This window comes from Pinus tabuliformis, chromosome 3_2 (assembly GCF_031772625.1).
Source record: "Pinus tabuliformis cultivar Carrire ecotype Pingquan chromosome 3_2, CPIR1, whole genome shotgun sequence".
In the NCBI taxonomy this organism is placed as follows: domain Eukaryota; kingdom Viridiplantae; phylum Streptophyta; class Pinopsida; order Pinales; family Pinaceae; genus Pinus; species Pinus tabuliformis.
In genome coordinates this window covers 861,733,409-861,745,576 of record NC_142302.1, presented here as the reverse complement: position 1 = coordinate 861,745,576, position 12,168 = coordinate 861,733,409, and the positions used below count along the sequence as shown (strand labels likewise).

The 12,168-nt window shown below is 38.9% G+C and overlaps 1 protein-coding gene across 1 annotated transcript; it reads left to right on the top strand.

Annotated features, from left to right (window-relative positions):
• The first annotated feature begins 2,590 nt into the window (after positions 1 to 2,590).
• Positions 2,591 to 3,373, top strand: LOC149183383 (uncharacterized). The gene has a single exon (XM_089414931.1). The coding sequence runs from the start codon at positions 2,591 to 2,593 to the stop codon at positions 3,371 to 3,373; it is 783 nt and encodes a 260-aa protein (XP_089271057.1).
• Positions 3,374 to 12,168: the final 8,795 nt, after the last annotated feature.

Here is a 12,168-nt window from a genome sequence, read left to right as displayed (position 1 = left end):
CAACCAAGAAGAAGTGAGATCCATTTTTGGGATCGAATAAAATAACTCAGGGACACTATGGTATGTAATGAACTCCTCAAGTTCACTTTTTTCTTGTATGGTGTTGATACTGGCCGAGGCCAAGATTGCATTGAACAGTAAGATTATCAATAGCCTAAAAAATAACAGTAAATGTATTAATTTTAATGTTACAACATAGAATGCTCTAGTTCTGGTTTGATAAGGAACGTACAGAATGATTTTTGGTAAGGGGAGAAAAATGTCGGTTAGCGCGAGCCTCTGAAGGGTGAGGACAGGATTGAAACCTTGCAAAACCATAAGCTCGGCTCGGCAAGCTAACCTGCATAATCGACCAATACAAGACAGATCTGCAACGGAGCTCTCACCTGATTCGCTCCATGCACAACTCCGGGGGGGGTTTGACCCCCCCTTCTTTTACGCCTTTCATTTTCGGCAGCATCCCTATGGAAACCCCCAACTTCCCTACCAGCTCTAGATCTTAGGGAACCAGCCACGAATCGGAGCCAAAAGGAACTGAATCAGTGGGGCACAATCCCAATCGACACAGCGAGCACGAATCGTCCCCATGCAAGCCCATCTCAAAGGATATACCAAGACTAATCATTGAAGATCCATGGATAGATGAATATAGAGACCACATGAGCAAACACGCCCTGATCTGTAGATTCATGGGGGTTCGACTGAATGAAAAGGATCTATGCTGGTGGATAAACCAGAAATGGAAACCCAAAGGGGATTTCGAGCTCCAACTGGGAGCGAGAAGATTTTTCACCATCATCTTCGCCCACAAGGAAGACCGAGATTGTATCTTCGAAGGAAGACCATATTTCTACAACTCTGCCAGACTATATCTCACGTACTGGAGGCCAAAATTTGCTCCAGAATAAGAGGATTTCAAAGAAGTTCCAGTATGGATTCGCCTTCACTCTATGCCTATGGATTACTGGAACAAGCGAATCTTGGAGGCCATAGGAAACAAGTTGGGAGTCTTCATCAAAGCCTCAGATCTAACATCAAAAGGTAAGTACACGACTTATGCTAGAATCTGTGTTTACTTGGATATTTCAAGACCCCTCCCAGGCCATATGGAGCTGATCCACAGAGGAGTGCACAGGAAGCAAACCATTGATTACAAAAATATCCCATTCAGATGCCGAACCTGCTGCCAGCACGGACATCTCAGCCACGGATGCCCTGTCAATCAATCACAGTGCAAAGCACAACAGGAACAAGGGGAAACTCCAGCTCCTGGCTTCACCCCTGTTTCAAGAAAGAATAAAGGGAAGAGAGGCAAAAAGGCTCCAAAACAACCCACCAACACTACCCCCACCAATAAGACCCCCACCCAGCAAAATAGCTTTGAAATTCTGGGCAATCTTGACTCATCGGAGCACCCAACAGCACCTCAGGCCCCCACTGATCATAATCTAATAGATTCAAGCCAACCCACGCCTACCACCAAAGCCCTAAGCTCAATCTCTGACCTAATCCATGCCCAGGCACCGCAACACCATCAGGACTCCTCTTCCCTCCAGAATACCACCAGCCAAACCTCAAAGCAAACCTAGCAAAGCATAGAAATGCATTTAGATCAGCCCTCCACAACCCCCTCAAGAAATCCTCTGGAGGAGATCCTTGGTGATATATATCTTCAAAAGGTCAACGAGCAATGGTCCAAATTGGGAGTCGATTCCATTCCTCAAGACCATTTGGAGAAGATAGAAATGGCCTACTTGCAACTGGAATACATCAACTAGAATGCAGCCAAAAGGCAATGGGGAAATAGCAGCCAAACAGGAATACAAGCCAACATGGACCTGGATCAATATAAACCACAGGGACCAGGCAGGAAAAGAGGGCGCAAATCCACAAGACAACAGATACAAGAGCTGGGCAGACGCCTAATCAATCAGGGGAAAATCAAGGCATTGGTCCTTTCTGCTCCAAAGACTGCTCAATGAAAATCACAACCTAGAACATCAGGGGGCTCAATGGTACCTCCAAAAGAAGGATCCTAAAAAACCGCCTATTCTCGCAGCACCCAGACATTGTCCTACTGCAAGAATCCAAATGCTCTTCCAAGAGCATGGAAACTCTCAAAAAACTTGTTTCCAATAGTCATCAATGCATCAGCATAGATGCAATCAGGCAAGCAGGAGGATTGATCACATTCTGGAACAAAAGCAAATTCATAATACAAAATTCTTTGTCCACCAATCACTCTCTATCAGTGGATTTTAACATGCCAGATTCAGGGCAATTGATCTGCGTTACCAATGTATATGGACCCCAACGACTTCAGGAAAAGCTGGAGATGCTGCTAGACCTGGATGAAGTCAGACAACACCATGGGGCAGATCACTGGATTTTAGGAGGAGACTATAATATGATTACCAATCTAGCAGAGAAAAAGGGAGGACTATGAAGACTGGATAAGGACTTGGAAGCATTCAACACTTTTATTGCTGCTTCAAAACTCATTGACATCCCCACCGTCAATGGTCTACATACCTGGAACAATAAGCAAGGAGGAAACTGACAGATAGCTTCAAGGCTTGACAGATTCCTCATGTCGGAATCCATTCAGCTGCAAAACATAGACATGGAGGCCAGCATTCTACCCATAGGGGGATCTGATCACTGGCCAGTGCAGATCCACTTCACCAATTTGGATAAACCCAAAAACAGACCTTTCAGATTTGTGGCCTTTTGGACAGAGCACCCATCATTCGTGCAGAATATACAAAACTCGTGGACTCAAACCACCATAAGGAGTGACAACATCATGTACATAATCCAGCAGAAGCTCAAAACCATAAAGACCAACCTCAAAAAATGGAACAAAGATACCTTTGGCGACATAATGCAAGCCAAAAAAGAACTCGAGGTAAAAATGGCGAACCTCCAACAAACTTTGATCACAGAAGGGCCCAATGAGGAGCGGAACACTCAAGAATCGATTCTGCAAAGGCAATGGGAAGAAAGACTAAAACAGGAAGAGCTACTGTGGAGACAGAAATCGAGAGTGCAATGGTTAAAACAAGGCGAGCGCAACACCAGCTTCTTTCACAAGTCTACCATCCAGAATAGAGCGTTTAATCGCATCCTATCCCTCAAAACTGCAGATGGCGATCAAGTCTTCTCAAGGGATCACATCGGATCTGAGCTCAACTCCTACTTCACCTCTCTTCTCAGCGAACCCCTTCAAGATCGATCCCAAGCCATAAAGGAAATTTTGGGGGCCATACCCAGCTTAGTTACAGAGGATCAAAACGCCCTGCTTCTAAGAGAGTTTACTGAACAGGAAATTGAAGAAACCGTCTTCTCCATGGCCACGAACAAAGCCCCCTAACCTGACGGATTTACTATTGAATTCTTCAAGGCGTGCTGGCCCATCATTAAAGCTAACCTTCTTATTCTTGTAAGAAACTTTCGCAGAACCAAGAAAGTCCTTCCTGCCATTAATGCCACTTTCCTCACCTTAATTCCCAAATCGAACCAGGCTGACTCCCCTGATAAGTTCTGCCCATAGCCCTTTGCAATGTCCTCTATAAAATCCTTTCCAAAGTGATGGCTGACAGACTTAAATGCATCCTCCCCTCTATCATTTCTCAAGACCAAAATGGCTACGTCGAAGGAAGATAGATCACTGACAGCATAATCCTCACCCAGGAAGTATTGCACTCTCTCAAAACAAAAAGATCTCCAGGCATGTTAATCCAGCTTGATCTGTCCAAAGCCTTTGATAGAATCAGTTGGCAATACATGAAAGCAATCCTCCAAACTTTTGGATTCAGCCAGCTATGGACAAACTGGATAATGGAACTGGTTTCAGGTGCCTTCTTCTCTATTGTGCTAAGTGGAGGACCCCTACAACCCTTCTGTCCATCCAGAGGTATCACACAAGGAGAACCCCTATCTCCTTTTCTCTTCATCATAATGGCAGAAGGGCTAGGAAGATCCTTAACCAAGGCAAAGTAGCAGAACCAACTCAAACGCATCAAACCGGTACACCAAGGACCCACTATAACGTATCAACAATTCGTGGACGATACCATGCTCATGGGCGCCCCCACAGTACAGGAAGCTCGCACCATCAGCAAGGTGTTAAACACTTTCTCGGAAGCCTCAGGTATGGAAATCAACCTAACCAAATCCAAACTTTTTTTCTTCAACACATCCATTCCTGTGTAGAGAAATATCAATAGAATTCTAAATATTCAAAAGAACTCCCTTCCAACCAAATACCTTGGTATACCGCTTTCGGAACATGCCTACAGATCGAGCAACTGGGAAGCCCTCCTCAACAAGATGAGAGCTAGGCTAAGCAGGTGGACCCACTGGGCACTAAACATGGCGAACAGACTGATACTGATAAAGTCCATCCTTCAAACCATGCCAGCCTACATGTTCTCAGCACTTGCAGGCCCCAAGGTGACGTACAAGACCATCCGAAACATTTAGCGCTCCTTTCTCTGGAATGGACCCTCTAAGAAATCCAAATAGGCCCTCCTCAAATGGACAGACATCTGCAAACCAAAAATGGAGGGAGGTTTAGGCCTCCGAGACCCTGAGATATTAAGCAAGGCCATAGCAGCAAAAATCTCGTGGAGATGGGTTGAAAATCCTGACTCCCTCTGGGGCGCCCTGTGGAAAGCGAAGTATACAACCCAAATCAGGGACAAAGACCTCATCCGGCTTACAGGCACCACTCAAGGATCCCCAATCTGGAACAAAGCCTAGGAAAATAGACATATTGTTTAGCAGCATAGCTTCTGGGAAGTACACCAAGGCAACACAGCCCTATTCTGGGAAGATGCCTGGCAGCAGCTTCCAACCTTGGAACACCCAGACTGGAACACTCTTAAAAGAGCCATGCAGGAGGAAGGCAAGATTACGGTAGCAGACTACTGGCAACCGGCAAGCGAAGCAACCATATGGCAGAACTGGATTTCCAGAGAACAATGGCATACCCCAGCAGAACCAAGGAATGTAGACCTTTTTCTACAAGACTTGGACAAAAGAAGAATCCTCAGATCCAACAAAGAGGACATCCTAAGATGGGGAAGTAACCCCAAAGGCACGTTCAATCTCAAAGAAGCTTATAAGCTCTTGGCAGCCTCCCTGGATCAGCAATCAGACCACAAATGGCAAACCCTGTGGAGCAGAGGAACTTGGCCAAAAATTACACTTTTCTCTTGGCTAGTCCTGCATAACAGGGCTCTCACATGAGACAACCTTCAGAAAAGAGGTTTTGTAGGCCCTTCTCGATGTATGCTATGCAAGAATGGTTCGGAAACGCTCAATCACCTGCGCAACACCTATCCCACGGCTTGCTCTCTGTGGGATGACATGGCCATGGTCTGCAGACATTCAGATAGAGACATAAATTCCATCCAAATTTCACTAATCCAGTGGAGATCTTCCATATCCTCTAATCCCCTGGTCAACAGTGCCTGGAATTTAGTTTCGGGCACATTAGTTTGGATCCTATGGAAAGAGCGAAACGCAAGAATATTCAAAGACATAGCCACAGGAGTCCATATGCTGATAAGGAAAGTTCGATTGCTAATCACAGAAACAGTCAACGCCATGGGCATACAGAAGATAGAGGGCAACACATCTCCAAACGAGGCAAAAATAATACAGATACTGCATCTTCAAACAAGGACCAACTCTGGTGGAAGGAACCATACCTCAACAGGCACGACATAGGAAAAATGGACCCTGCCCCCCTTTAACACATTGAAACTCAAATTCGACGGGGCTTCAAGGCAAAACCCGGGCATGGCAGGCTATGGGGGAGCAGTACAGGATCACACAGCAGCAATTCATCTCATCTATCACGGCAATCTCATAGTGAACACCAATAACGCAGCAGAACTAATCGCTCTCCTCCAATGCCTCACTCTGGTTGGTCGATAAAAACTCCTACCTCTGATAGTGGAGGGCGATTCAGAGATAATAATAAGGCTGATAAGGAAACTCCAGATGGGCGCACAGGTGCACAAAGTAACCCCAAGCTGGAGGTTGTTAGCAATACTAAAAGATCTCCAAGGCCAACGCTGCAACATGAAAGGGATCACCTTCCAAGCCGTTCGAAGGAAAGCAAACAAGCTAGCTGATGCATTAGCAAATGAAGGGATTGACTCCAATCTTGCTGAGTACCACAGCCTTTGGCAGGATCAGGTGGCGGGAGAACTCAGAGCCAACTGCCACAATATCCATCAATTAGATCTGCAAGCACAAGCCTAGGCCACTAGGGGTCCTCGTTACAGGAAATCATGGCAATCTCAAACAAGGCCCAACGGAGATCAAAGCCAACAGGATCGAGCAAAATCAAGCAGCATCCCATCACACCGGTCTCTGGAAACGAAATGCAGAATGCTCGATCACAATCTCGACCACAATGCAGAATGCTCGATCACAATCTTCAGACAGCGCAGCTCTGTGCTGACCGGACTTTCTGGAAGCGCCAGAGCGTGTAGGGCCACAAGGACATATCTACTGGCCAAGCGACCTCAATCCTCTGCGAATATATCCATTGGAAGCAATATCACTGGGAAGTCACATTGACTCCCAAGAATCTATGTAATTTTATCCAACAAAATTAATATGATCTGCTTAACTTTAAAAAAAAAAAGATGTTACAACATACTTATTTAATTTTTTTATCTACTCAAGTATTCTTCTTTGCGGAAAAAGAGTTATGGGGGAGCTGGAGGTATCAACTATACACACCAAATTAGCAAGCGTTAGTATCAAGCCTCTTACCAAATAGCCATCAATGAAGTCTGATTCTGAATAGAATGAAGTTTCTTTTGGATTGCTGGAAAAACAAAATGCTAAAACATTGTTTCAATGGAAACAACATTACACTTTACTTTGTGTGCAAAAGTTCCAAGTTTGAATTGTGGACATACATACCCAACCTCCAACCTAGAATGTAACACAATTGTGTTCTGGATTGAAAATTGATGTTAAAAATCTCTGCAACCCATTCATTTAGACAAATCCAATCCATTCTCATCATATGATTTCGAGGTGGCTAGAATCATGATTATAACACTATGGTGTATTCACCCATACACTGAGCATTTTATGTTCTACAACATGGGAGATCATCATACATATCCAAATGGATTTCATTAATTTTCGAGACAAGGATCATATTTACTTAAACCACCTTCTGGAATGCTAACTAAAGCACTATCTAACATGCACAAATTTATTTCATTAAAGTCTTTAATTTTGATAAATAAAACAAATTGTGTATACAAAAGTTTTTGAAGTCGAATTTTTTTAAATTTTATAAAAAAACAAAAATTTGAAATCACAAATTTGAACATTTATTTTGGGAGCGCTTTGAATTTATCGAAAATAATAAGAAACCAAAATCCCACAAAACATTTTCATCACCATATTTTTCTGAAAAAATAAAAACGCTGAAATTTTAATGCGTGAAATATCAACAGAAACAAAACACACCCAGCATAATCATACCCCTCCAAATGCGTTCATTAATTTTCTAAACGATGCCCAGATTTGCTTAATTCCGTACTTCTACAGAGTGCTTTCTATCGGGCACTATTGTTTTTCTTTCCAATAATAAGGGCTGAAATACCAAGACATAAAACAGACGTTGAAGAGCAACATATGTTTCCAAATTGAAATATTTTGATTTTATTTATTTTTAAAATGAATCTTTATATTCCATTGCTGGAGAAATTAGAAATTCTATATTTACATTTTCATATGAGAAATTTTACTATATACTTTTCAATATTTTATTATATATTTTTTATTATTAATCTTTCGATATTTTATTATCCACTAATTTTATTATATATATTTTTATTATTAATATGTTGATTTTATTTAAAACAATTAATTTTACTTGACATGCTTTTGAAACTACTATTTATATTTCATCAATATGACAAATTTTACTATATACTTTTTCATATGTTATTATCCACTAATTTTATTATCTATATTTTTATTATTAATATCTTGATTTTATTTAAAATAATTAATTTTATTTTACAAGCTTTTGAAACTACTATTTATATTTCATCAATCTTGTTTTCATTAGAAGTTTGAAATTTTATATTTTAGTATTTATATTATAAATTTTAATTTATTTTATTTAATGGAAATTTTATTATATATTTTTAAAATATTATATTATTAAGTAAAGTTTTTGGGTAGAAATCACATAAGATAAATTTTTGGTTTACGTATTTCAAACTAACAAGTGTGCCAACATATTTCAAACTAGCAAGTGTGGTTCATTATCAGGACCAGATGAATAGGCAGACCATGGCAAAGGCTTAAATAGAGAACAATGCAGAGATATAATTTCAAGTAGTGGCTATATTTGAACAATACTATTTAAATTATGTTATTAATTTATTAATATATTAAAAACAAATATTATTTAGTAACTTAAACTGCTAGTTTTTGAAAAAAAATAAAATAAATAATGATATTATTTCATTATTTTATTAAAAGTATTAATCTGGTCCTCGTGATGAACCACACATGTTGGTTTGAAACGCGTTGGCCAAAAATTTCTTTTATGTGATTTCTACCGAAAGACTTTGCTTAATTCATTATGGATCACAAAAATTTGAATACATAAATTAGTACCCTATACAGAAGCACCAATACTATTAAAGTTCATCACTTTGAATGGTCTCGTGTAAGGGTTTCCAACTTCAAGACAAATCTAGCTTTTCTAAAACAATGTAGAAACTCTTCCCTTGTTCCTCTCTTCACTCATATAAAGCACCCTCTTAATAATTCTAGTGGCTGTCATATTTTTCTTAATGCTAGGATGGCATTGGTTAGTTTGGAGATTGGCAAGGTGAGAAAGGTTTTGGATTTCGTTTCTCATAATTTGTTGTCACTCCATTTGGAACTTTCAAATGATATCTCTGCTCCCCTTTGGTCAAGGATCAAGGCATGCTCGGCTCTGAAATCTACTTATCTCAAAGAAATATGGAAAGTAAAGCAGTGCAAGAAGTTCAGTAACCTCTCAGAGAAATTCATCTTACAGCCTAATGAGTCTAGTTGCTTTCATGGTCCTTCCAGAAGCAGAATTAATTCTAATCAAATATCTTCTCTCCGATATTGAGTTGAAAGTGTTTCTCACCATTCTGCCATTGAAGGTGAAGCTGGAACAACCTCGTATTCACCAGGTCGAATTCCCTCAAGTTCATTGTCCGTTAATTCTTCTTTAGTTTCTGTTGGTTTCAAAAATAGTGGAAGTGGTTCTATTAATAATAATATTCAATTGAATAATAATAATAATAATAGTGATTGTATTTTTACCTCATATAGCAATAATAATTTATGTTTGGATAATAATAATAATAATATTAATGAGGTTAATGACTCTGTTTTCAATTCTGATAATTGTAATAATAATATGATTGGTAATAAGACTCCAAGTTTGAATAATATTGTTTGTTCTAATTTTCTTTCATCCTCTTGTAATAGGGTTGTCAATCTCTCTAGGTTTTCTTTTGATCCCCTTGTCTTTAGTTTTTTGGAGAAAGGTTTAAAATTTTCTTTTGCTCCTAGAAAGATCCCGATCTATGCTATCATTTGTGACATTGAATATGGTATTAGAGATTTATCTGATGTCACTAAAGATATCATTCATCAAGACTGTGCAATTGTCCTTAGAAAGGCAAAGCCCCCCTAGAACAACATGAATGAACCTGAGTTTGATGCTCTCAAACTTTTAAACAATAATAAGAATATTGTTGTTTTCAAAGCTAACAAAGGTGGTGTTGTGGTTATTCTTGATAAAGATGATTACCATCGAAAGATGTTGGACCACCTCCATAATAGCGGGAGCTATAGGAAACTCAACAAGGATCCCCTAAAGAAGATTTCCAAAAGTGTGGCTCTTGCTATAAAAGCTAGTAGCTCGGTCAGCTCGTTTAGTCATAAGCTTATTGAAATTTTCCCTCTTACCCCCAAAATAAGCTTATTGAAAATTGCCCTCTTACCCCCAAAATCTATGGTCTGCCAAAGGTTCATAAGGAAGGGGCTCCTTTGAGACCCATTATCAACACGATAGGAGGGCCAACATATCTTCTTTCTAAATATTTAGCCCAAAAGCTTAAGCCCCTTGTTGGCCATACAGAATCATTCATCAACAACTCTGCATCGTTTGTTAATGAGTTAAAGAGTTCCAAGTTTGATCCATATGACAAGCTTGTGAGCTTCGATGTGGTCTCCCACTACACTAATATCCCTATCAACGAGGGCATCGAAGTAATCAAGCGCATCACAGATCCTGATATGGCTTATTTAGTTGGTATTTGTCTTACTTCTACTTTCTTTTCATTCGATAGGGAATTTTATGAGCAAACTTGTGGTGTCGCCATGGGTTCCCCCCTCTCCCCTGTGGCAGCTAATCTATTCATGGAGAATTTTGAATCAAAGACCTTAACTTATTCTCGTCTTTTTCCTAAGATGTGGAAGAGGTTTGTGGATGACATTTGTGTTATATGGTCCCATGGTAAAGAAAAGTTGGAACTATTTTTCCTCCATCGTAACAATCAATCTAATTCTATAAAGTTCACCATGGAATTTGAATGTAATTCTAGTCTGCCCTTCCTTGACATCCTCCTCTCAAGGAATGATGATGGCTCTTTCTCTCATCAGGCATTTTGTAAGAAAAATCATACAGAACAATATCTTCAAGCTAATTCTCATCATTTCCCAACTCAAAATCTTGGTGTTCTCAACACCTTAGCGATTATAGCTTTAAGAGTTTCTGATGAAAACCATCTCAATGAAGAGAAAGCACATCTCCTAAGTGTTTTCTTTAATAATGGGTATAGTAGACACCAAGGTACTAAGGTTTTCCTTAGAGCTAAAAAAGGTTATAGTGCTAAGAAAGATACCAAGGATCGATTTTCTGGTGTTCACCTTCCTTTTATCCAAGGTACCAGTCACAAGATTGTCAGGATCCTAAGGAAGCATAAGGTGGCTTCAACCTTTAGGCCTTTAGATACCATTCGGAGCTCCCTTAGATCTATAAAAGACCCAGTGGACCCCAAGAATATGAAGGGTATTTACGTTATCCCATGCTCTTGTGGGACTCCCTACATTGGTGAGACTGGTCACTCGATTAATCAAAGGATTTGTGAGCATGCTACTGACATCAAGCATGGTAGGACCCACTACTCTACTTTGGCATAGCATGTAGATAGATCTAAGCATCACATATACATTGAGGAGGCCCAAGTCATCGCCAGGTTTAGTCATTTCCATTGTCGTAAATTAAGGGTGGCCTTAGAAATTGAAAAAGAGACAATAATCTGAATAGAGATGATGGTTGGAATATTAGTAGAAGGTGGGTCCCTGTCGTATCCTCCTAGTCTTTTAGGCTTCTTTTTGGGATTTATTTTGTTTGTTTGTCTATCTATGTAGGTATTAGCGTCGTTTTTATAGTATTTGTTTTGATTTATTCTTCATTAGAGTTATTTTCTTGATCCTTTGTGTTTTTTATTTTATCATTCTATTCATTCTTAACTCCTTTTAGTATTTTTGTTATTTGTTTAATGGGCCTAAGCCCCATATGTTATTGTTGAGCCTGTTTTATTTATTGATTACCTTTGTTTGGATATATATATACATATATTTCTATTATTATTTATTTATTTATTTTATATATATTTCTTTTGGCTGGTGTATATGTTTGTTTTATTTTATTTATTTTCCCATTAATTGTTTTTAATTTAATTTATTTTATTTTCATTAATTATTTATCAAATGATCTTGTCTCGATTCGGGTATTGACTCATTTTTTTGACTCCCTTCCTTTAAAGTTTGACTTTGATTTATTTATTTTTTAATATATTAATTCAAATACTATTTCTCAAAAACTAGTTGTTTAATATAGCGGTTAGTTATTAATATTTGTTTTTAATAAATTAATAAACTAATATCACAGTTTAAATATTATTTTTCAAAAACTAACAATTTGATATAGTCATTACATATTAATATTTTTAATAAATTAATAAACTAATAGCATTATTTAAATATCATTTTTCAAAAACTAGTAATATTTGGTTTTAATAAATTAATTTAAATATTATTTTTCAAAAACTAGCCACTTAA

What these genes read in the sequence shown, in the direction of transcription:
- LOC149183383 (XM_089414931.1), top strand. Translation starts at nt 2,591, where the DNA reads ATGTCGGAATCCATTCAGCTGCAAAACATAGACATGGAGGCCAGCATT.